The sequence below is a fragment of the Rhinatrema bivittatum genome, chromosome 7 (assembly GCF_901001135.1).
Source record: "Rhinatrema bivittatum chromosome 7, aRhiBiv1.1, whole genome shotgun sequence".
Lineage (NCBI taxonomy): Eukaryota > Metazoa > Chordata > Amphibia > Gymnophiona > Rhinatrematidae > Rhinatrema > Rhinatrema bivittatum.
The window spans coordinates 83951689-83978631 of NC_042621.1; the positions used below are offsets into that span (position 1 = coordinate 83951689).

A 26943-nucleotide genomic window follows, 5' to 3' on the forward strand; every position below is an offset into this window, starting at 1 on the left:
GGGCAACTCATAAATATTTTCCTCACATTGGAATGCAATTATTTTTTGTATCATCGGTAACACTTGCACTAATGTAATTTTAATGTGCATTAAGAGCCAAATTTGGTGTAACACACATTAGTGTGGTTTAGTAAATAGGCCCTTATATCCTTGTGCAAATAAAAATGTAATGATTTGAAATTGCCCAGCAAACCTTTGCACTTTTTTGCCCTCCTTTTGCCCAAAACGTTAAACCTGGCATTAAGACAGGTTAATCCCTGTTTCAGTTATGAGACGGACTTGGGAATAATCCATGAATGTCATCCATTCCACAAATGGAGATATATGAAAGCAGGATCCGATTTTACTTTTCATTCTAATCATATTGGTGAAAACTAAAAACTTTTATTCACTAGACAACTGATGAACAGTGCTAGTGAAGAATGCAACTTTTAAGTTTTCCCTTTTAACCCTTTGTAACTCGTAGAATGCAGTTAACGGAAGCAGCTCAGAAGATGCTGGCAAAACCAGCTTATGCCCAGTTGACTGTTTTGAAACTAAAACTGCCCTTGTAATATTATTACTTTTCAGCTTGAAGAAACAATAAACCTTGTGAAGAAGATAGAAAAAACTGGAGTAGCAGCCATTGCAGTACATGGAAGGTAAGCACACTGTAATAAAAAAAAAAAAAAATCCATATATTTCAAAATGTTTATTTTTGCTATATCATACTTTGTTTAACTTTATATTTATTGAATATTATGAAATACAAAACCATCTCAAGATGGTCATTTATTGAATATTATGAAATACAAAACCATCTCAAGACAACATAAAATTATGCCCCTCCCCTGAAAAAAAAAGGATCTCCATTATTAGACCACAAAAGAAAGAAGGGAAGCGATAAGAGAGGAGATCAAGAAAATATCACAAGAGAAACAGCAAGTAGAATGAAATAATCCTGCAGCTAATCCAAAATGATGTCTGTCCTTGCTCCAGCTGGTTCAGTGAGGGACCAGTAGACTTCCTGGAGTCTACAAAAGTACAGAGGTGTTTGGAAGAAAAACAATATAACAGTCTTTCCTATACTTAGGAAAATCTGGAAGAACCCTGATGTCTGACCAAGAAAAGAAACATTCACGTTTTTAGAGTAGCATTACATTATATAACTCAGATCTTGTCCATATATATAAAAGAAACCAGTCATGTTGCCTTTTCAACACTTTCGCACGTAGAGGATTCCGACAAAGCAGACCAAGTTCCCAATATCATTGTGAAACCTCTTCCTGCCTAATAGCATATTAAGATAAAAAATCTACTTTACTAAATGTAGGAATCTTATCTGGAGGAACATGCAAAATTTCTGTTAAATATTTCCTCAATGTCACATGGGGTTGTTCACCAACAAGATGAGGAAAATGTAAAAGCCTTAAATTTAAGTATCTTAAGTTGTTTTTGATAAACTCTTCTTGGCAAATTTTCCCGTTACAGTATAGATGCATTAACAGACTGTTGCTGTTTAACATCTGCTTCCAAAACATTGATCTTCTCCGGGTTATCTTGGTATTGTCTAGAGATATCTTTGGATAAAACCTCCATTCTAGAGGAGATATTTACCTTGGCGGAGCAGACAGCAAAGGAAACGGCAAAATTGTCCATCAAGTCCCTTTTGTCGTCAGGACTGACTATCGCTGGTTTGATTAGCAGAACGAATGAACAGGAATCTGTTCCACCTCAAATGGAGCAACTCCTGCCAGTGCAGGAGAAGACGTCTCCGCGGCACCCAACAGATGGATCTCCGACGATTGAGCAGAGCCAGGAAATGCAGATTTAGAACCCTCTCCTGCAAGAGGTATCAACCTCTCATCCTGCAAGAGGTATCAACCTCTCAGAGCCTTCCCCAGTGACAGCTCTCTCCAATACGGACACCCTCACAATGACATCATCATCCAGCACCATACTCGTCGAAGTGGGGGAATTCAAGTGCCGTGGCAGATAACTATCTGAATAGCTAAGTGACACCTCTTCCCTGGGTGAAGACGGCACTCCTCCTCCGGCAGGATTGCCAATGGGGGACCTTCATAGCCCCGCTGGCTGCAGGAGCCATAAATTCTAAGATGTAGTGCTGCTCAGGGAAAGTCAAGGCCTCGAAGGGGCAAACTCTCACCCTTTCCGAAGGCATCTGAGTAAGGAAGCAGGTTAGTAAAGCACAATCTTGCAGGGCAGCAGAATTCTTGACATGTCCATGCCGACCTCTTAGCTCCTCCCCTTATCACACTTCTAAACGTAAGAGCACTTTAGCATAGTCACTGTCAGCTATGATAAAACACTTCTCTTTGGGTTTCTAACATTATTGCAGACACAAACACTATTACTACTACTAGTCGATGTATGAAGCCCTTGTACAGATACACAAAAGAGATGATTGCTGTTCATTGATGCTCACAATGTAGTCAAGACACACTGGAAAATAAATGAGATTTCAGGAAATGTATTTATTACCGTGAACATGGTTAAAATCAAGAAAGCTTAGAGCTGAAATAGCCAGTGTTTAAGAAGGAAAAGCAACCTCCAAAAGGTGGATTCTTAGGCAGGACACATGCATTTGTTTATTTATACAGTCCATGCCTCAATACTCATCATATAAAAACCTCTGAGTAACTATTTATTAAACTTCAGGGAAGGGTTACACATGCATTTGTTTATTTATACAGTCCATGCCTCAATACTCATCATATAAAAACCTCTGAGTAACTATTCATTAAACTTCCAGGAAGGGTTACAGAAATTTCTCAACATGCTTTTATCATTTTTAAGCCTTGCTTTGGCATTGGAATGAACTGATGCCACAGGCCATCTCTGGCCAGTCAGTTTCAGATGATTTCACAATATTCTAGTGAGGCCTCACTTGAAACTTATATATAGACATTATCACCTTTTTATTCCAATAGTTGCATCTCTCCCTATGCATCCTAGCATCCTTTTGGCTCTTGTCAACATCTAATCACACTATTTTCCTACCGTGAGATAATCGGACACTATCACGCTAATTTTTCTTTCTTGGTTGGTGCACATTTGCTCCTTACCCCTCGTGCACTGCCCGCTCAGATTTTTGTACCCGAAATACATGAATGTGCACTTTTCTCCATTAAATCTTAACATCCAAGCGTTTCTCCACTCCACAAACCTTTTTTTAGATCACTTCTCATTCTGCTACACCCTTAGGGGTATGCACACTCGGTTACAGATCTTTGTGTCATTTACAAAAAGGTAAACATTTCCTTCTTTAGCCCTCCAGTGTCCCTCACAAAGATATTGAACAGGACCAGCTCCTGAGGCACTCCACTAATCACTTTTCTCTCCTCCGAGTGAATTCACTTTTCCACTACCCTCTGTCGTCTATTGCTCAGCCTATTTATTCCCAGTCCACAACTTTAGGACACACTATCCGGCTGCTCAGTTTATTATTGAGCTTTCGTTTTTATCCTAAAATCTTTTTATTGAATGGTAAAAAGGCATATTCACACACAAAAAGAAATCAGATATAAAATGTGGCACAATAGATCAAACCAATCACTCTTTGCCAATATTATTTCAACCAATTTCCTTACCCTTCCACCCCCTTTCCTACATTTAACCCTCACACTACCTCATACTTTCCTGTCCTAATCCCCCATCCAGTATTAATACCAATTAAGTCTTCGGGTAATAGTTTATTTTGCATAATGCGGATTTGTTAGACTTTGGTAATTAATCATAGACATTTTCTATGCTAATGTGTAATCTTATAGACCTTATGGGACAGAAAACACACATCTTAGCGCTGCATACATAATAAGAGCTAACACAGCGCTTAGAAGGTGGGTCTTCTGTAATCTGTCCTTCCAATATATTTTTACATGCTACTAATAATAACAACTTGAAGAAATGAAGACAACCCACAAAGGGGAGGAGGAAGCAGTCTCAGGTCCCCTTATAAGGGTAGTTGCGCCTTAGTACACCTTGCCAGGCCAAAACAACATCATGCCAGAAATGGAAAGTTTTATGACATAAAAATAAAAGATGAAGCATTTATGACAAACATCAGCCTCTGTAAGTCCCATGTTTTTCATTCTTACCTTGTCTATATAACAATGATACAGAATTTGATATTGCATCTCCTTCTAGCTTACATCTATAGACAGTCTTATGAGCCTCTCTAAACAAAACGCTCGTCTTATCAGAATTTAGAGGCGTCCCAAGTTCTTTCTGCCAGTATTCAGCTAAATTCTATTGTTTACAGAAACCCTACTATTGTGAAATGGAATTCTTACTCCCTCCCCCATCCCAATTTGCTCTATATTATCAACTACCAGACTTGATCAATAGAAAGGCCCAAGGATGATGAATGATGGCAAATATGTAAGAACACACACAAATTATCATTAGAAATCTGAAACAGCTGCTGCAGTGTTGGAAGCTGTAGAAACTCCCTGTTATATCATCAGTCAGTTGTCTAATATGAAAAGTCCCCTTAGCATGACAATAAAAAAAAACCCTCTAGTTTCCATACCCGGTAAAAAGCTGACATTCCCCTTAATTGAAAGAGAGAGGGAGAGAGAGATCTGAGAAGAAAACATCCACTGCTTACAAAAAAGCCTCCAAGCCAAACATTAAGGGCCTCAATAAAAAATTCCCCTTGTCCTCTGAGACTGAAAGAAAACCCTCAAGCAAACTAAGAGGAAAGAATGAGAATACCAGAGCTCAGAGGTTCCCAACCTGGGATCCGTGAGATCATCCCAGGGGGTCCTCCGGAAGGGATGCAAGAAAGCTTAGCTAGGGAGAAAGTGAGTGGGCTGCTACTGCCTGTGATTAGCTCTGCTGCTGCCTCAGGCCAGGAGAGCCCTAAAAACTTCACCCCCACATTACTGCAGACCAAGAGGAGGGGCAGAGAGGGGCCCACTGTCGCATGTTTAGCAGAGGTGGGAAAGAGCGGGACCAAGTGCAGTCCTTAAGAATCATAAACCCCACTGCTGAGCTCTGTGAGGATGTGGGGAAGAGCGGGACCGGCTGCAGCTCTCAGAACCTTTTCACCCTCTGCTGCACACGGAGAAAAGCTGGGGCAGTACAGCGGTGAGAAACATTTCCCATTGCCTCCACGTGCTCTGCCACTCGCCTGAAAGGGGAGAGGGGAACTGCATAAAGTGAGTAGAATGGCTCAAAGGAAGGAAAGAGGAAACGGTTGACAGTATTAGGTGAAAGACAGGGGGAAAGGAATAAAGGAAGAATTGGAGGATAAAGAGGGAGACGGGAATCCATAATGGACCTGGTTAATGAGAGAGGAATCATGCTAGATAGAGGTGGGTAGAGGGGGAGGGATAGAGGACCACCACAATCCAGGAGAAAAGAAGGGAAAGATGATAACCAGGGATCAAGGAGGAGGGAGGATGAGACAACAGCCAGGTGTTGAAATGACATTAAATACAAAAGTTTTTCAGGGGGCCACACAGACAGACAAGGAGATCTTATAAGCCTTCTTCCTTTTGAAAAGCAGGCTCTTGTTTTGCTTTTTCTAAAATATAAATTATTTTGTGACTGTCATTTTCTGTATTTGTAAGAATCATAAAAGAAAATTGTTACGACTGAGAGTCTGGCTAGAGTTGAGGAACCTCCACAGGATTTCAAGGCAGGGCAAAGAAGATCTTCTGCCTGTACCAGCCACCTCTCCTCCAGGTTGAGCCCTTGAAATCTGGCAGACAGCGGGACTTAGGCTGAGGCTGGAATCAAAGTACAGGATGGAGACACAGGCTGGAGACAAGGACTGGAGATGAGGCAATGCAGGGCTGGATCCAAGGGCTGGGCACACGTGGAATTAGGCTGGACAAGGCAGGGCACTGGCAGTACAGGGAACAGATACCAGGGACAGGACTAGGCAAGGACTGGACAGAACAGAGCAAGGACACGGAGCCCCAAAAGAAAGCTGCTCCAGAAGGCCCATAGGCCACTAAGCATAAGGCCCGGAGGCCAGACAGGGAGATATTAGGAGGCCCAGAGTCTGCAGGCTAGGCAAGGCAGAACTGGAAGGCCCGGAGACCACCGTACTGGGTAAGACAGAACTGGAAGGCCCGAAGGCCACAGACCTAGGCAAAGCAGAGCTGGAAGGCCCAGAGGCCACAGAGCAAGACAAGGTAGAGCAGGACCAAGCAGGGAGCCAGGTAGACTTGATAACAAGACCTCAGGTATTGTAAGAGGCAGGGCTGAGTCAAGAGCCCATGGAGACTATGCCTTGAGCAAGAGCAGGTGTAGCTCCATGGGGATCTAGGATGGCAGGGAGGCTGCATAGCAGGCTGGATCCTAACAGTACCTCCGCCTCAAGGCCCCCTCCCCCAGGGTCTCACCAGGCAGGAGGATCTTGGGCATCAGGGGGATAGCCAGGGTGGAACCGGACACTAGGAATCATAGGAGACAGGGTCTGAATGAAAGTCTTTGAAGGTCCATTAAGAATACCTGGGACTAGGTTGTCAGACTGTTTTTTTAGGAGCAAAGTTGGTGGATTAAAGGCCCCCAGAAGCAACGTGCAAGGCTGGGATCCCTTAGAGGCAACACTAGGTTGCCTCAGAGGCAAAGTTGTAGGACTGACTGACTGGGTTCCTCTCAGAGTGGCATGGCCGGACTGGGCTCCTCCCGGGGTGACAGGGATGGACTGGGTTCCTTTCACAGTGGCAGGGTTGGATCAAAATACTTTGACGCAGGGAGACCAAGGTATGTCTACCATGGGGGTAGAGTATTGACACACAAGGTATCTCTACTGGGGCTAAAAATCAAAACTAGTGCCTGTCAATGGGATGCTTCCATGCATTTGTGCAGAATGAGTCACAGCCTTGGTGCCACCAAGCTTGTATTCGGCACCCAGTGAGGGTGAGCCTATATAGGTATCAGAAGAGGATATGTCTCCCTCTCCTCTACTGCAAAGATTCTCTCAACTGATGCCCAATAAGTTTCAGAATTCTACATAAGTCCCTTACCATCATCCACAGAACCATCCATAACCAAGCCCCTCTTAACCTTCAATTCCCACTCAGACTGCACACCTCGTCTAGACCTATCAGAGAAGCCTACAGAGGATCCCTGCAAGCCCCCCCAAACCAAATCCACCCATCATCTAGCCACCAGAGAACGGGCCTTCTCTACAGCAGGACCAACCATATGGAATGCTATTCCCCCTGAACTCAGACAAGAACCCTGCCTGTTGACATTTAGAAAAAGGCTTAAGACTTGGCTATTTAAACAAGCCTTTCCGTAAATTAACTGATCCGCCATAACTATCATTACTGAACATTCAGCCACTGTAAATAATTGTTATTGTCATGGATTACTTTCTGCTTTGTCTTCTTCCCCCAGTTCCATCGCCCCTGTTTCATTGTAACTTTTGCCTCTCTTCACTATGTTAAAGTTTAAAGTTATTGTACCCCGGTTCCTTGTAAACCGACATGATATGATTGTATCATGAATGCCGGTATAAAAAAGCACTAAATAAATAAATAAATAAATAAATAGTGGGAGCTCAGCTTTTGGAGTTATTGAAGAATTTGCCTCCTTGAGTCCTGAAGACCAGAGAGGGAATTTGGAGTTTCTCCTGTCCAGGATGTCCCATAAGCTGTTGCAACACAATGGCTCTAGAGAGTCCTCGGGAGACTCAAAACTCACGTCTGGGACTTTTAGCTATTGGAGTGAGTCCACTTCTGGACTTAATTTATTCGCCTTGTCCAAGGGAATCCCATCATAATTGAGAGAGAGAGGAAGTTGAATCAGCCAATTTGGAGTTTCTGCTGGTCCTCTCCTATTCGGATCTTCAAAGGTCACCTCCTCAATCCCTCTCAGTTTTGTCAGAGTCCTAGCTGACTATCTCTCAGTAGTCTGTGAGGAGGATTCTACAGGGATTATTTCTGATCCTTTCTGAGACTAGCTTCAGCATACTTCTCCCACAGAAGATTTTAGTTATTCTTGATGTTTGGACAAGTTGGTGAAGACAAAAGTCCATTGATGTCAGGAAGATGCAGGAATCAAGAATGAATGTTTTCAGCATGTTATTTTTTTAGCTACTAGCAGACTTTGTGTCTAACCTGATGCATAGCCTCCAAGATCTGCAAATGATGATGTGGCAAGCCTTGATATCATGTCTCCTGGTAGCCTGCAAAATCGACTTGAAGTACAGAATCTAGTCCACTTCAGGGTTTGGCAATCTGTAATGATGGAGTCTTTGTTGAAGCACACTTGAGAGCACGTCAGCATACTTCCAGGGAAAGATTCTAAGGCATGTTTGGGACAAAGTCTTCCAGGGATCTGTGCTTTGATCTAGAATTGCAGCTCACCAATTGTTTATGGTGCAGTATTTACATGAGCGTGTGCAGAAGCTGAAGCTTCTGACGGAAGCAACAAGCAGAATTGTGGCTGCTTCAGAGGAGTGCAAGAGGCACCTCATCCGCTCTGCATTTGAAGCCCTTGACACCATGGCCAGAACTTCAACAAACTCTGTAGGCCCCAAGAGGCTCGTGTGATTACATAAAAGCAGGCTTCACAAGGATTTACACAACTGCCTGGCTGATGTGCCCTGTACAGGGGAGAACGTTTTCAGGAGCAAGGTGCAGGAGATGGTGGCTTTGATTAAAGAGCATCAAACCATGCTGCTGTCACTAGTTCAGCCAGGTATCAGAATTTCTCCTACAAACATCCATTTTTTTCAAAGGTGTCCCTTCTGTCTTTTTTATTAATGTCATATTAATTTAATTTCATGAAATACTTCTTGATGAAGAAAAACATAGAAAACAAATACAATATATTAATTGCTGCCTTCAACCCACATAAAGAGGAGGGATCCAATACACAGTATCCTCTACTGAAGGAATTAAAAGCCCCTTCCAACCTTTTCAATGACTCCGATCTCCTCCTACTCTGCTGCAGCACTGTCCACTAGAGGATAGCTATGGTAGACACTACATTTGTTCTTTAAAATGGTTAACATATAGATAGACATAGCTTAATGGGACAAAGCCAACATGGATTTCGCCAAGGGTATTCTAGCCTCACCAATCTGCTGCATTTTTTTTGAGGGCATAATTAAACGTGGATTAAGGTGAGCCAGTTGATACAGTATATTTGGATTTCCAGAAAGCATTTGACAAGGTCCATCATGAGAGACTTCTTAATAAATTAAAAAGACATGGGATAGGGGGCAGTTTCCTATTGTGGATTGGGAACTGGTTAAAAGATGGAAAACAGAGAGTAGGACTAAATGGTAAATTTTCTCAGTGGTGTATAGTGGAGTCCCCCCAAGCTTGTACTAGAATTCGGCACAGTACGGAAAGATGTCCGAACAAATAATCATAGATGTAGAACTAAGGAAAGTACCTTTTGACCTTTTCTAAACAGAACTTTAGCTATCCATTCAAACTTGAAATGAACTTTAGCCAGTAAGTCTGACAGTGGTCTCTGACATAGCAGGGAAAATACCCAATTACAGTATCAAAGCAACTCAGTCATATCCAATCATGTATCTATAAGGCATGGCCACATGATGCCAATGAAACTTCCTAACCAATGAGACATGCTCATTACCAGATGCAGGCCACTCATGAGCTCTATATCCATGATGACAGGCTAATCTCCACCCATGGTGACCAAATATAAAACTACAAGTACAGGAGATCTAACCTGGAATATCGCAGCAGGAAGTGCTGAAAGCAAAAGATGTCACAGAGAGGCTTCTGATAGCACCAAGACTTGCCCTGCTAAGAACTAAATAGGTAATTTCTAAAGCAACTGAACTTCAGGTGATTATAAGTCCTAGATGAGGGCTAGATATTTTTTTAGGGTTATATGACCAGCCACATAGGATGAGCAATGAATGTGGTGAACTCTCCTGGGGGTGCAGTCTCCTGGGGGCCCCAGCTCACTGGATGACCAATAAAAATTGCACTTGTCCAGATGGATAATGAGGTATTCATATGGACAAACCAGGAGGAACAACATGTAATCATTTTTGTAGGGAGGTTCTTAAAGTATGAAATTAGACTCAAATGATAAGTAAAGAAGCTTTTTTGAAATGAGGCTGAACTGGGGTAGACTTGAGTAATGTAAGGAAAGGTAAAGGCATGGAACGTATCCCAGTCGAGGTGATGGAGGCAAAATCCGAATTGGATCTCAAGAAAACATGGCTCAAGCACAGAGTCTTTGGCAGTGGAGAAGTGAAAGTAAAACTGGAGATCAAATAATCTGTAGAGGGTCATGAAAATGGCCAATACAGGATAATTCAGATTTGCCATCGAGTATTTACTAAAACAATTTTTCCTTTGTGGGCCAACTCAAGAATTAATGCTCAGTTTTCTTTGCAATGGAAATTCTTTCTTACAGGTCTGATTGTAGTATGGAACTTTATGAAAATCTGATTTGATCTAATTTAGGCAATCAGGCCCGATAATTCATTTCTTGTTCAGCTCTATGGTAATTGCCTAAGGGAAATATAAATCAGTTTGGGAAAAATATAGATTTCAAATATCTGGAGATGGATTGGTTGAAATTATTTAAAGACATCAGATCTTTTCCGTTGGAAAGAAAACTGTAGAACAGAGGGTCACAATATGAAACTACAAAGGGGAAGAGAACCAACAACAGAAAATATTTCTTCACAGAGAGGGTGGTGGATGCCTGGTGTGCCCTCCCAGAAGAGGTGGTGAAGACTAGAACAATAATGGAATTCAGAAGGACATGGGATAAGCACTGCAGACCCCCTAGAGGCAGAGTTGGGAATGAAGACATAGGGTAACCTATACGTGAATATTTTGAATTGGGGTAACCTGCACAGAGCGGCAGTTACTACGAATAACATAAGGCTTGGGGTTGAGCCCGCACAATTGAAGCCATAAATTCATGGCTAGGTTGTGGCATAAAGCAATTATTTGAGACACTTTCGCATTTGTATCCAATTTTGACGCAATTGCAACATTGCTCTCCACTTTGATGGCAGGGGTAGTGGATTCAGACAACAGCCAATGCTGGGCCTTGACTTTTATTATCCCAGGGTACTGATACACAGATATTAGGGAAAAAGCACAGGATTGCTTCTGTGGCCCAAATCCAAAAGCAAAGCAAGTTCAAGCAGTATTGTTTGAATTATCAAGAAGGTTGGTCATCCTGTAAAAATGTTGCTAGCTTTAATTTTGTTATGGGTTTGACAGTTGCTTGGTTTTGATTGTAAATATTACTTCCCTTAAAATAAGGCTTGGGAGTAATTGGCACAGAACGGCAGTTACTACAATATGAAACTAAAAGGGGTCGACTGAGAATGAACATCAGAAAATATTTTCACCACATTCATTGCTCATCCTATGTGGCTGGTCGTATAACCCTAAAAATATATCTAACCCTCATATAGAATTTATAATCACCTGAAGTTCAGTTGCTTTAGAAATTACCTATTTAGTTCTTAGCAGGGCATGTCTTGGTGCTGTCAGAAGAGAGGGTGGTGGATGCCTGGAATGCCCTCCCAGAAGAGGTGGTGAAGATGAGAATGGAATTCAAAGGGGCATTGGATAAGCACTGCAGGAAACTTGATATAAAGGGGCAGATACTACCGTTAACATAAGGCTTGGGATGACTTGCACAGAGCGGCAGTTGCTTGGCGTGGTCTACATGGAGCAGCAGTTGGCACCATGTGCAGCTTGCTGGGCAGTCTGGATGGACCATTTGGTCGTCTTCTGCTGACTGGTACTACCGTATGTTACTATTTAGAGAAAAGAAATTCCTTGAGTGCTAATATGCAAGAAATTGGATACAAAATATTTTATCAATGCTAGAAATATATGTTGTTATACCTATACTGGCATGCTGGTGCAATTGTGGTCTTAGGAGGTCCTTTCTTTATACTTGGTAGTCATAGTTAATTATAGAAATGTAATTATCAGGATCATTTCTTAGAGCCATAGAATAAGTGTTTTTCTAGTATTCGAACGCTGCTATACTGGTAGTTGCATAAAGTTTCACCTAGGGCTAGAAAAGGAATACAAGTAGTCACGATATTTTCAGCTAGGCGGCCCCCCTGCCAGCAGGGTCCCTCAGAGGGCCACACTCAGTCCTGCTGTAGTCTAAGCCTTGAAAGCTACTTGATGCAGCAAGGCCCACGCTCTAATACCCTTGGGACCCCGTCATTGATTCACCTCGTCTCCTTGCTTCGGTCCACTTTGCGGTTATCTTGCCTCTGTGTTTACTCTGCCGTTCTTGTGCTTCTTGCTTTGCCTTTGACCTTGTTCCCTGTGTGGCCTATTAGAGCCCTTTTTGCCTTGCCGTTGTTCATTGTGTGGCCTGTTTATGCCTTCTATCTTGTTCTTGTTTTGTTTATCTGCTTCTTTGTTCCCTGTAGGCCTCCCAGTGGCCCTTCTGTTCCCCGTGAGTCTGTCAAAAGCCCTCCTGTCTCCCGGTGGCCTAGCTTGTACCGTGCCTTGTTCCTTTCTTGTCAGGGCCTCTTGCTGGCCCTCCTTGTCTGTAAAATCCTTGCCCTTGTCTTTTCTCTATGTTCCTTGTTTTACCTTGTTCCTGCCAGTGTGTTCCCAGTCTTGCCCATAGTGCCCTGTCTGTCCTGCTTTGCCTAGCCCCTCTGTCCATATTCCCTCAGACGGATCTTCTGTTGCTAGCCAGACTGACTTCCCCCTTGCTGTATCATTTCTCCACCTGCCCTGACCTCTGCCTGACCCTGTTTGATTTCTACCTGCATCGACTCCTTCCTGACTCTGCATGTACACTGCTTGCCCTGACCACTGCCTGCTTTGTCCCTGCCACAGAAGTCCTGCTGGGTCACCAAACCCTGTGGGCTCAACCAGGTGGAGGTGGCTGGCCAGGCAGAAGACCCTGCCCTGAACTGCTCCTGTTGGGGAAATCCTTAGCACTGCCCTGCCCAGCCATGACCCTATTAGTTGCTACAAGATGTAATTTTGTTAATCAATGGATGTTCCCTAGTGTCCTATGCCTAGGCTTATCCTTTCAAAATGTATGCAATATCCATATGATGCTTAAACTTTCCTTTATTGTTAAAATAATTACCTGAACGTATCTCAGGTGTGGAAACCTTTTATTGATGCAGATAATGGTAGTTTTAATTTGGACAATCGTGATCCTATGTTCCTGGATGTATGAACTATATTTTTTTATGTTTGTTTTTTGAGAACTATCATGTAACTTTATTTTTTAAATTGATGTTATGTGGGTTTAATGAATGTAGTGACTTTGTACTTTCTGTTAATTGGATGTTCTGTATCACATCTGTTAATTGGATGTGCTGTATCATGATGAATAATTCGAGAACAACTACAAATGTAAAAATGCTAATAATTTTGGATCTTTTTTCACTGTCTTTTCACGCAAAGGAAGAAAGAAGAGAGGCCGCAGCATCCCGTGCACTGTGATGTTATTAAGGCCATCTCTGAATCAGTCGCCATTCCAGTAATAGCCAGGTAAGTTTCATTATGGGAAGTAAAAAACATAAAGACAAAGAAATGATGCTAATGATGTAAAGAGGCTTTTAGCTCCCTTAGGACTGGTATATAGGAAAAGTGCAAAGGCACAGTTAAGCCCATCTCCATTGAGGTGCATTACATCATAGAAGATATGTGTATAGATTCCTTGTCTGACATGATCAATCAAGTCTGGACTCACCACAAAGGTTGTGTATGCAGGTCCAGGAACAGAGGGAAGATGGCTCCTTCTACTGGGGTGACCCTTGTCAGCCAGTGAGTGGTGCTGAAGGTGCAACTATGCCTCCAGCCCATGGGCTACTAAGGTATCTTGAGACACTGACCATGTGATTTGTTGGGAAGGGAAACGGGGATAAGACAAAAAATGTGGTCCGTGTTGGCCCTTATATCACAAATTACATCATAGACTGTGCACCAGCGACTGAGACTCTGGTCTATGTGAGCTCCTTTGTACTACTGTTCTTAATGTCTTAGCTGTTTCTGTGGCTTCAAGGGAACTGTATGGAAGCAGAAATAAGTGTTAAGTGGTAGATGGGTGAATATTACTGCTTGATATGTGCAGAGAAGTACATGGGATCATTATTGCCTACCTCAATAAAAGGGCATAAAAGTATTTTGAGCCTGAACCTTGCCGGATGTGCTTATTTTCCTTTGCAGCTAAATACAAATGTGAAATCTGTAATTTGGAATGTGGAGTAGAGAATCTGTGACCAATATGATGTTGTTAATAGCTTACTGCTTATTCCATGCAGCCAACCCACTCTTCTTAATTTAACTTGTACTAAGATTTTTAAAATTGTTAAAAACAATCTTGTTCCAGCAGGCATTTTTTTGAATTTTTAATTGTAATTTCTGAAATTTTTTATATAATATATTTTTTGTAGCTGGTCTTGTTAATTTTTATGTATTTTCATGAATGTTTGCTTGTACTTCGCTTGGAGCTGTGACAGTAAGTGACTAATAAATGCTGGGGAAAACCATATTTATTTATGCCATTCCAAAATTAGATCACAACAGTTTATAAATATAGTAATGAATTACATTTTAGAAAGATAGTAAATTTCAACATGCATTAATATAAAAATATGAAAAGGATAAGAGAATACTGGAATTATTAATTACTATAACAATGGAGAATAATACCAAGGAATTATTTAAAGAAAGTTTAAGAAAGTATACAAATCAATGAAAATTAAGAGTGAGATTAGTCTTTTTACTAAGTATATTTGAATAGTTTCAGGTGAGCTCATAGGCTTTTTTGAAGAGCCATGTTTGAATTTCTTTTTTTCAGTTGTTAGTCTTAGTGGATTAGGTAAGGAGTTCCAAAGTTGGGGACCGGCAATAGAAAACAGACTATTTCTGTATTGTTGGACGGTAATGAAAGAATGCCTTTCTTTTGGGATCTTGGGTCTCTTGTTAGATTGTAAAGTTGTTTAGAAATTCCAGGAAGAGATGAGTCAATATTATTGATCATATTGAAGATAATTGATAAAAACTTTGTACTGGATTCGGAAAGTTATCAGGGTGGGAGTGATACGGCCAAATTTTCTTGTTCCAATTAAGAATTGGAAAAAGATCCAAAATAATGAATTGCAGTAGTCTAGATTAGAAAAAATTAGGGTTTGTAGTACTATGCGGAAGTCCTGGAAGATTAATAAATGTTTCAGACGGTGAAGCATTCTGAGTTTGGCAAAACAGATTTGATTATCTTCGAAATATATTTTTTCATGTTGATGTTTTCATCAATTTGAATTCCTAGGTCATGATATATTGGCTATTTCTAAGTTTAGAAAGGAAGGTTTTGGAGATGTATTTTCTTTTCTTCTTCATTTCAGTTTTATTAGTGTTGACAGTCAATTTCAGTAGCGAGAGCTCTTTTTGGATAGATTTCATGTATTTGGTTAGGGTTGCTGTTTATTCAAAAGGAATGTAAAATTGAATATCAGCATATATAAAGCGTTTTGTGTTTAAATTTGATAATAGAGTGCAAATTGGAAGGCGATAAATGTTAAATAAAGTTGCTAATATGGCTGATCCTTGAGCGATTCCTGTGTCAATTTTAAAGAGGTCAGAAGTTTGATAGCCTAATTTGACTTGGAAGGATCTTTTTTCTAGCAAGGAAGTGAACCAATTGTATATTTTTCCACCAATTCCAATATTCATTAATTGATTGCAGAGAAGACCATGGTCAACAGTGTCAAATGCTGCTTTTAGGTCAAGAAGAATTAGAATAAAAGATTAATTATTATCAAAACCCTTTAGAATATTATCAGATAATTAGTAATTTTTCTGTTGAACAGTTTTTCCAGAAGCCAAATTGGTTTGGATGTAGGATTTTGTTTTCAGTAAGGACGTTTTCTAGTAAGCTGCTTTTTCTAAGATTTTTGCAGTGAAAGGCAAGTTTGATTTAGTTCTGTGTAAAACGCCTCCAAGCGTATGTTTTTACTGTTATACTGTAAACCGAGGTGATATCTCTGATGAACATCGGTATATAAAAATCTATAAATAAAAAATAAAAAAATAATAATTATCCCAGTTTTGTTTTTGAGGGTAGGTTTAACAATAGCTTGCTTAGTTAGATTGGGAACTTTCCCTTGTGATATTGATGTACAATTTTTGTTATTGGTGTAATTAAGGTGTTAACCTTTTTTAGAGTGTTCACAGGAATCGGATCAAGAGAATGGGTTGCAGGTTTCATCTTGTTAATTAGCTGGTTAATTTCTATTTTGGAAACAATGTCAAAAGATGTCTATCTTGGTTGAGTAGTATTATTTTCAGGAGAGTTTATTTTTTGTAGTAAGAAGTTTGCATATTCATTGCAAGATTCTTTAGTAAATTCATACATAGAAACATAGAAACATAGAAATGACGGCAGAAGAAGACCAAATGGCCCATCCAGTCTGCCCAGCAAGCTTCCCTCATTTTTTCTCTCATACTTATCTGTTTCTCTTAGCTCTTGGTTCTAATTCCCTTCCACCCCCGCCATTAATGTAGAGAGCGGTGATGGAGCTGCATCCAAGTGAAATATCTAGCTTGATTAGTTAGAGGTAGTAGGGGTAGTAACCGCCGCAATAAGCAAGCTACACCCATGCTTATTTGTTTTTACCCAGATTATGTTATACAGCCCTTATTGGTTGTTTATCTTCTCCCCTGCCGTTGAAGCAGGGAGCTATGCTGGATATGCGTGAGGTATCAGTTTTTTTTCTTCTCCCCTGCCGTTGAAGCAGAGAGCTATGCTGGATATGCATCGAAAGTGAAGTATCAGGCACATTTGGTTTGGGGTAGTAACCGCCGTAACAAGCCAGCTACTCCCCGCTTTGTGAGTGTGAATCCTTTTTTCTTCTCCCCTGCCGTTGAAGTTATGCTGGATATGCGTGAAGTATCAGTTTTTCTTTTCCCCTGCCGTTGAAGCAGAGAGCTATGCTGGAAATTCGTGATGTATCAGTCTTTCTCCCATGCCGTTGAAGCAGAGAGCCATGCTGGATATGCGCCGAGAGTGAAGTATCAGGTACATTTGGTTTGGGGTAGTAATACAGTTAGATTAAGTTGTTGAAGGATCTTTCATGAGGTTTCGTACGTTTTGTTTGGAATTGAAGATAACACCATGTATTTGGTTTGCATAATATTGTTTTTTTGTTTTGTTAATTAGTTCACGGTATTTGTTTTGTTGAGTTTTGTAGATATTTAGGTGTTCTATAGATGGATGTTTTTCTCCATTGTTTCTCATATTTTCTAGGAAGCTGTTTGTTTCATCATAGATTTTCATTGTACCAAGGTTTAATAGTTTTTGAATTATATTTATTTATTTGGATCTTTTTTTATTTGTTCAGAGTAAAGGTCATCTACTATTTCATTTAATATATTTTGCCAAAGGTCTAGAGGTGAAGAGGAGTTTTCTGATAGTTTGTTTTTTATGTGTTCTTCAATAATTTTGTGGTCTATTTGTTTCCTGTATTTGATGGCTATGAAGTTTTTTGAAAATGATTGTAAAGTAATATCAGCTTTAATCAGTTGGTGATCAGACCAAGGAACAGTTTTGTGAGATAATGAAATCTGGCATTTATTTTTATATGCAAATATTAAGTCAAGAATGTGACCAGCTTTATGTGTTGCTTTAGTTACAAATTGAATCCAGTATTTGTTTTTTGTGAGTTGTCAACATGAAAGTTGAAGTCACCGAAAATTATTGTTGATTCAGGGTTTGTGAAGGAGTTAATGAGGAACAGTTTTTTTGTAGAGATCCAGGTGGACTATAATCAATGTTTAATTTTTGTGATTTAAGTATTGCAACTTCATTAGGAGGATTTATTTTGACTTTATAAGGTTTGAGTTTAAGTTCTTTTTTGCAAATTAGCAAAATACCTCCTCCTCTTTTTTTGATTCTTGGGAAATGAAATAATTCATAATTTGGATTGTCGATTTGGTTAAGAGTATGTTGTCATGTTCTTTCAGTGTTAATGAATAACCCAGTGCTCTTCACCTTAACTGGATATTATTGACGCTGCACAGCTAACAATGTTCAGAAATGACCATCATACTAGGCTTCCTCGTAAGGGCTTTCGCCCTTACGAGGGTCATCAGCACTGAGATCATCGTCATGGTTCAAGACTGACATTTCTTATTCACATATCGAAGCGCTTAAGATAAGTTGAAATTTCAAACGACGGATTTGCACAAGGCATAATATTAATTTTGGCTAAAGTAGCCCATGATTTTGCGAGTTTTAATTGCATAAGAAAAAATACTTAAAAAATAGTTTCATCAACATGACCTATGATTATTTATAAGGCCGAGTTGAATAGGCGAAAGCCCTTACGAGGAAGCCTAGTATGATGGTCATTTCTGAACATTGTTAGCTGTGCAGCGTCAATAATATCCAGTTAAGGTGAAGAGCACTGGGTTATTCATTAACACTGGTTTATTCCCAATACTTTTCGTCTATAATATTAAGTCCTACTCTATTGAATTCGAGGTCATGTTCTTTCAGCCATGTTTCTGTGATGCACAATATGGAGGGGTTAAGTTCTTCTATGAGATCATTTATGAGAGGGATATTTTTGTTAGAGATTGAACATTGAGTAGAAGAAGTGTAAGTATGAGACTAGAGTAGAATTCATTAAGGTTTTGTTTTTGTTAAATGGATTTATGTATATTAGATTCTTTTTTTCATTTCTTTTGCATGAGAAATGCTTGTTCTTTTGAGGTCTGAATGTTCTTTTTCTGTGTATTTTTTCAGTTGTAGATGTTTATTTAGTAGATTTGAGTTTGAAGGATAAGATATGAGGAAAAGTTAATTTTGTCATGCAGAGAACAAACATGATAAACTAGAAAGTTGAAGAAAATCAGGCTTCACTTCAGGTTCACACGAAGGGCACCCGCGCTTCACGGTCGTTTAAATGCCGGCTCTGATAGTGGGAGAGCATCGGGCGGTGGGGAGGGAGGAAACCTCTCCTGCCCTACCTCGCTGTCGTTCCTCTGGCTGCCTTCAGTGGGGAAGGGGGCCCTCCTCCTCCTCCTCCACCTCTCTCCTCCCCGAAGCAGTACTTCTGGTTTCCTTTTTTAATTTAAAATCTTGCTGCTGAAGTTGCTTCATGGCCATTTATATGCTGGCTCTGATGGTGGGCGGGCCGATTGGGGGGAGGGATGAATGAGTTTATGAAATTTAATTTATGAAAATGAATGAATGAATTTAAAGAATCTTGAATTAATTGCAAATACAAAAAAAACTTGAGATTACTTCATTGCTGACAAAAGACTTCTTGTCCTGGGTTCCGTGATGTGCTGTTAAAGTACAATTTTTGTATCCTTTCAGTAAGCAGTTCTCATGTCTAGTTGAGTGATACACTTCTCCCAGCTGGATATTTAATTACAAAATAAAATAGTTTGTTGGTAGACTGGAATGGAATTCTTGTTCCTCTCCTCTGGGGAACATCAAACTCTGACCTTAGTAAGAAATTCTGTGACATCACCTCATCTCCCATTCTGCTAACTGGACAATAGGACTGCATATTGAACAGACATGGGAGCTGGTCTTTAAATTAATGGTTGTGTTTATCATATGTGCAGTATTTTTCAGATAATAAATTTACTTCTGAAAGATGCTTAGGACTTACACAAGACTGTGATTCCAAAAATGAAGGTGAAAATGAAAGCTATGATTATTGGTTTTTTTTATAATAGAAAAAGTGGATTGAAAAAAACATCAATTTCCTAGCATGTAGCCAGATGGACTCAGGACCAGTGGGTTATGTGCTCCTCTGCGTCAGATATCAAAGCTGACGTCACCCTAGATATACCCCTGCAGTGATCTCAGCTCCTCAGTATTTCTCTGTCTCCCTAGCAGATGAGGACACTATCCTCTCACTAGCACATTGCTAGCGGGACTACAAAAAAAAAAAGAGAGAATTTTCTATTTTAAGAAGAGTAGCCCCGCTCTCCTGCGGTGATACCTAACGGTCCCTCCCCCAGTCGAGAATTCCTGAGGTGATTTCCGATCCCTCAGAAGTGCCTTGGTCCGGTAGTCTGTCTCCGGCGTGGACTTAGCCGCTCAAGCAGCTTAAAGGCAGCGGGTGCAAAGCCGAGCACGGCGGTGAAGGCCAAAGGCCTCTCCCCCCGCAGCTGGAGACCGGCTCTGCACTCAGCCGGTAAGCGCTGAGATCAGGTAAGTTCTTTAAAATCTTACAGCCAGAGAAGAAGAGGGATTCTGGCGAGTTTTCTCTGGTCTCCTTGCTCGGCATTCTGTACCGGCGAGGTAAGAAAGGGAGACTCAGAACAGGTTGAGCAGCCCTCCGATGGGCTAGGCCCCATTTTTGGCTCCAAGATTTAGCCACGTGACGATGGGCACGTTTACAAACTCATATCCAAGCGCATAACTGCACTCACAGCCGCGCGCATAACGGCGCACACAGCCACACATAGCGGCGCGCATAACTGAGAGCTCTGCCATGCGCATAACTACACGTACAGCTGCACATACAGAGATCATGGCCCCGACGGCAAAGAAGCCAAGACGGCACTCCCTTTGCACAGCCTGCCACATCAGAGCAGCACAACCTGACCTTCAGTCCTGTCTGTGCCAACATTGTGAGGAAGCCCAGAGAGGAATAGAGTCCGAGAAGTTCTCCAAGTCCGGACCATCCCAGTCGGAGGACGGGTCGGCAGGAACCTTATCCGGCAGCTCCCCAGAGCTACCCAATTCCGAGATGACCTCCTCACTGCTAGAGGGCCCTTCCGTAACTCCTACTCTGGCGCCTCAAGGGATAAGAATGGACCCAGGGGCCTTCTCTTGGTTGGAATTTTTCCAGGGACCACAAGCCTTTGTTCAGGCGCAGTCACCCCCGGTCCCAAACCGGGTAGAACCCCAGTTGGGAACACCTGATCCTCTCGGCCCGGCCCGGGGGCCTCAAGACATGCCTCGCCTTACCAAGAGTTTACCTGACAGGGACCCAGACACCATAGATGACGACAAGGGCTCTCTGGAAGAAGGAGAAATCCCTCCAGGCATGGAACCATGCTGCGCTTCTTTCACAAGGATGAATTGCCAGCCCTGGTCTCTCAGACTCTGAAAACTCTGGGGATCCCAGGCACAAACCTTATGATGGAGCCAAGGAAGAACACCATCTTGGTGTCCCTTTGCAAGGCCTCTTGCTATTTCCCAATGCTGGAAGCCATCCAGAAACTGATCGACCATGGAATGGGATGCCCCGGAGGCGAGCTTTAAAGAAGGGCAGGCCTTGGAATCCTTGTACCCTCTGGAACCTGCAACCAAGGAACGCCTGCATTTCCCGAAAGTGGATGCCATGGTATGTGCCGTCTCGAAGCGAATGACAATTCCCATTGAGCATTGAAGGATGCTCAAGATAGGCGATTAGAATCCATCCTTAAGCAAGCCTTCGCGACAGCAATGACACTACAGATAGTCTCTTCCTGCGCACTGGTGGCTCTTTCCTGCTTGCTCCTCGCGAGATAAGCAGATAGTTCTGCTGTGGTTGCCAGAGAGGCTATTGAACCTGCTGCAGTCTTCCTAGCGGATGCAAGCTCAGACCTGGTTCGTACTTCAGCCAGAATAGTAGCCTCAGTAGTAGTGGCAAGAAGACAGTTATGGTTGCGAAACTGGTCTGCAGACGCGACCTCTAAGATGAACCCCACAAGAATGCCCTTTAAGGGATCCCTCCTATTTGGAAGTGAATTAGAGAAGTTAGCCAGCAAGTGAGGCGAGTCTCCAGTGCCTCAGCTACCAGAAGATAAAGGAAAAAGATCCCAGTGCCCCTCCCCCAGGGAGATCTAGGGGCAGAGGTTCACAACGTTTTTGACCCTATAGAAATTCATCGTTCCAGGCACATCGACCATCCGGGAGGTCTGAGCCCATTCGGAACCTAATAGAGAAACAGGTCCAGGGGCAGGGCCGACCCATCCACAGGAAGAGGAAACAGGGGGTCGACTCTTCTACCAGCAATGGGTCGCGATCACGTCAGACAAATGGGTACTAAACATCATACGAGAAGGCTATTCTCTGGAATTTCGCAGCATACCTTGGGACAAATACATGATATCACCCTGCCACTCCCACCTCAAGAGAATGGCAGTAAAGTCCATACTGAGAAGAGTACTCAGTCTGAAGGCTATAATTCTGGTACCTACACCCCAGCAAAATACATGGCTCTATTCCATCTATTTCATTGTGCCCAAGAAAGAGGGATCATTCTGTGACCCATCCTGGACCTCAAGAACATCAACCATCATCTACAGATCCTACACTTCCGCATGGAAACTATCCGCTCAGTAATAATGGCAGTGCAACCAGGAGAGTACCTAACCTCCCTGGATCTCTCCAAAGCCTACCTTCATATCCCAGTCAATCAAGAACACCAAGGTTTTCTACGTTTTGCGGTGCTGGGCCACCATTACCAGTTCTGAGCGCTACCCTTCACCCTGGCAACCGCCCCCAGAACATTCTCCAAAATTATGGTGGTCGTGGTGGCAACACTGAGGAAGGAGGGGATCTTGGTACACTCTTACTTAGATGACTGGCTGATCCGGGCGAAGTCTTCGGAAGAGAGCCTGCAGTTGACCAACAGAGTCAAGAACCTCCTGCAGGAACTCGGTTGGGTCATGAACACAGTCAAGAGCAGTCTGCAGCCCTCTCAGTCCCTAGAATACCTGGGGGCCCGTTTCGACGCCAAATAGAACAAGGAAGAGAAAACTGATGGAACAAGTATGCCGATTGATGTCCACTATGCGCCCCAAAGTGTATGGGACTACCTTCAAGTCCTCGGGCTCATGGCATCAACTCTAGAAGTAGTACCGTGGACAAGAGCTCACATGTGGCCACTCCAAAGCTCCTTACTATCATGCTGGAATCCGCTGTCCCAAGACTACTCTATTCGCCTCCACCTACCAGCGGAGGTATGTTCTCCGCTTCTGTGGTGGCTACAGGAAAGCCACCTAAGTAGAGGCGTAAGCCTATCCTCACAGATGGACAGATGGACTCAGCATCCCGCCCACGGCTGCCCCCCAGAGAAGGAGGACCTGGGAAAGCAAACCTCAAGATTAAACAAATACGGGTAAGCCGTTGCCTGCCCTTAGTTCAGGACAACCGCAGTTAGACTGGTGTCGGCATTAACTTAGTTGAGTGCACTGGCGATCTCCAGTTTTTGAAATCAGTTGATTCAGTTTAATCAAGTTTAATCAGTTTTAATCAAGTTGGTTAAGCCATATAAATGTCCACATTGACTTTTCGAGGAGAATACTGAGGAGCTGAGGTCACTGCAGGGGTATATCTAGGGTGACGTCAGCTCTGAAATCTGACTCTGTCTCCCATCTGCTAGCAGAGGAACACATAACCCACTGGTCCTGAGTCCATCTGGCTACACTAAGGAAAATGAAATTATCAGGTAAGTAATTTCTCCATTTATCTGTTTTTCACTGTCACTTTCCACCTGTCTCTTAATACCATGCTGGCTTATATAAATAGTTAGAGGTGTGCTCATAAGTTTACATACCCTGGCTGAATTTGTAAGATGTGTAGCATTTTAAGAAAACATGAGTGATCAGGTAAAACACATCTACTATTTTTAATGTGTTTCAAATTAAACTCTTGTGCATCACAGAATAGCACAATCGTTAAATAAACCATAGCTATAGAGGAAATAATAAAATGGGATTCCAAGTACCTGCTTCATATCAGATGCAAAGTACACACAGCTTGAAAAGCACTGGCTTTCCCCCACCAGCCCGAGTTTTGAAAAGAAAGTACGTGGGCAGCTCCCCTTTAAAAATCCGATTGCAGCTCTGCAGGTACCGGTGCTGATTGCCAGCTCATGCCAAGTTCCCAACCTGCAACCTTTTAAAGCTTTCTTTCTTTTCCCCATTGCAGTAGGAGTGGAAGGTGGAATGGCCTCAAACTTCAGTTACGAGGGCAATTTTTAAATAGCTTTGGAAATTGCTCTCAATTTTAGATCAAAGTTTTATACATTATGAATGGTTCTGGAGTGCATCTCATTATTTCTTTTGATATACAAAAATTCAGGTACATGAAACCGTTTGAAGCTGAAAAGGGGTCTGTGTTCCTTGAAAGTTTGGGAACCCCTGTATTAGACTGAGGACCAGAAATATTGAATTAAACTGCAGGACATTTAGACCAACCAGTAGGAGTAATTTTATAAATGTTAAGTACAGTAAACTTGGACCATGTTACCTTGGCAGATGGTGGCATCGCCATCGATGTATTTAACAGCAAGTTAAACATTTATCTGGGATGAGAGCGATATAGTGGATCCTGCCTAGAGACAAGGGGGTAGGAATATTTGGCGCCCTGTTTTTTTTTTGGTTTTTTTTTTATAATTCTGTTAGATATTGCTCTTGCTGTTGGCACTGCTTATTTTATAATACTATTACTTCATCCACGCTGCAAATGTACAAGTCCCTCAGAAGAGGGCTTCATGTGTGTTCTCAGTACCGTGAATGCTTTATGTGAGTCTCAGCACAGAGGAAAAGAGTGCGTTATGTGCCGTGAAAGTAATTCAGTAGGACTTGATGTACTGCAGAGGCAATTGTTTCTTGGAGACAATATAATTAATATAATTAGCTCTGGTTTTACGTGTTTATAAATTGTAAATTTAGGTGTTTATTTTCCAGCTACTTAGGGGTTTGTTGTGGCTACCGAAAATCAGTGTTTTCCAGTATTGTTGGGTAGATTTCCTGGTTGTATCAAGTTACATACGTTTTGTGCAGCTGAGGAGTCAGCGTGGAAAAGGCACAAACCAAAGTGGAGGATTTTGGGTAGGCGACAGAGAGGTGAGAGAATACTGGGTAGGTGATGTTTTCCAGTGTTTATCTAATAAACCCCCATTTTTTTCGCATTGAGGGCATTATATTGGGGTTTACCAGTTAAAACCTAAAATCAGAAATCCTAAATATTATATTTAAATAGATTTAATTTTTAAAAATGTATATTCCACCTTTCTTGACTGGACAGCAGGTACCGTGGGTATTTCCCTGTCCCCAGGGCCTGATTTACTAAAGGCTTGTCTCCCGTTTTGTGTCTGTGGGGAAAATGCTTAGTAAATCAGGCCCTAGGTTTGTACCTGAGGCAGTGCAGGATGAAGTGACTTGCCCAAGGTCGCAAGGAGTGTCAGCAAGATTGAACCCTGGCTTCTCAGTCATCAGCCTGCTTCTCTATCCTCCAGGCACTCCAGTCCTATTTGATTTCTAAAAAGCCACATTTAGGAAAGTTATAGAAAAGTTTTCATGTATTTGTTGTAAACGTTTTTGCAAAATAAAAAAGACCTGAACATAAACATTTAGAAAAATGTAATTGATACACAGTATTATATGTATTATACTAGCAAAAATTGCCCGGTGTTGCTCAGTAGTCTGCTCTATAACTGCCTGTGTGTGTGCACCTGTGCCTGTGTTTGAGCGTGTGCATGTATGCACCTCTGCCTATGTGTATCTGTGTTTGAATGTGCATGTATGCACCTCTGCCTATGTGTATCTGTGTGTGTGTGTTTGAACGTGCGTGTGCATGTATGCACCTCTGCCTATGTGTATCTGTGTGTGTGTGTTTGAACGTGCGTGTGCATGTATGCATCTCTGCCTATGTGTATCTGTGTGTGTGTTTGAACGTGCGTGTGCATATATGCATCTCTGCCTATGTGTATCTGGTGTGTGTTTGAATGTGCGTGTGTGTATGTGCCTCTATCTGTGTGTATCTGTGTGTGTGGGGGGGGGGGGAGCCTGATTAATGTGTCTGCTTGCATGTGTGTGTGTGTGTCTTTCTCTGCCTGTGTGTGTGTGTGAGACAGCGCTTTTCAAACAGAGCATATTATCCTTACACCGTTCATCTTCCACTGTTCCAGGTGCCACCTGATGACCATAGACACAACAGTGTGACCAATCGACCGACACAAGCTTTTTAGAGATAGAGATAGAGATAGCTAGATCATCACCATAATTCTGTTTTTGCTCTACTTGACTGTAATTCTGTTGGATCAGTAAGTTTGCTGTAAAACTTAAAAAGCAGTTGTTTATTTTCAGTGGGGGATCTTATGACTACATCAAAGAGCATGCTGACATCGAGATCTTCCGAAAGGCAACAACTGCTTCATCAGTCATGGTGGCACGTTCTGCGATGTGGAACCCATCCATCTTCAGAAGAGAGGGCATGTTGCCCCTGGAGGAAGTGATGCAAGAATACATTAAATACGTACGTCTTGGGAGATTTGTTCATTCTTTATATTTATTTATCACGCTCTTATGCTGGTGTATCACATTGTTCAAAGCAGCTCACAATAAAAACATTCCTAATCATAGAGCAATACTACATACATATTTAACAGCCCGTGATGCCAGTTCCTATCACAGATTAAAAAGTCAGTGTTTCAATTGAAACTAAACTCCAGCCAAGTCAGATGCCTTCCAAAAAAAATAAAAAAGTTTTGACATTTTTCTTAAAAGTTTACAACACTGTTCAAGATGTAATGTGAATGGCAGCTGGTTCCTAAACATTGCACAGGCTATCGCAAACAGCCTTTCCCTTGATTCAGACAAATTCACAGCATTTATAGTGGGGACATCCTGAAAGAGGCGCAGAGGCCTGTAGATCTCTAATAGCTTACTGATGTATGATGATGCTTCATCGTTAAGTGCTTTAAGAATCAAGGTAAGAATTTTGTAGTTAATACTCCCTTCTACCAGGAGCCAATGTAAGGCATACAGCACAGGGGAAATGTGATCAAACAAGTGACTGTGAGGATGCTTGCTGCCAAATCTTGGATAATCTGTAGGGCTGTAATTGTGGATGTGTGGGGAGGCCGAAGTGAATGCTGTTGCGATAGTCAATAACCTGTAGTACCGTGCGGAAATCTCCAGAGTGTGCGGGAAATGGGGTGTCTGAACCCTTAGAGCTGCAGTGCAGTTAATGCAGCCTTGAGGGTGAGCCCCCAAGACCTGCACCAGCAGC

At 41.9% G+C, this 26943-nt stretch overlaps 1 protein-coding gene across 3 annotated transcripts in view; it reads left to right on the forward strand.

Moving 5' to 3' along the window:
• The window catches only part of DUS2 (dihydrouridine synthase 2), a 135189-nt gene that overhangs the window by 53895 nt on the left and 54351 nt on the right, over positions 1 to 26943 (forward strand). For all 3 annotated transcript variants that reach the window (XM_029608582.1, XM_029608584.1, XM_029608583.1), the window contains exons 10-12: positions 571 to 641; positions 13374 to 13460; positions 26019 to 26187. In XM_029608582.1, coding sequence (XP_029464442.1) covers positions 571 to 641; positions 13374 to 13460; positions 26019 to 26187 — 327 coding nt within the window. The remainder of the gene's footprint in view (positions 1 to 570; positions 642 to 13373; positions 13461 to 26018; positions 26188 to 26943) is intronic.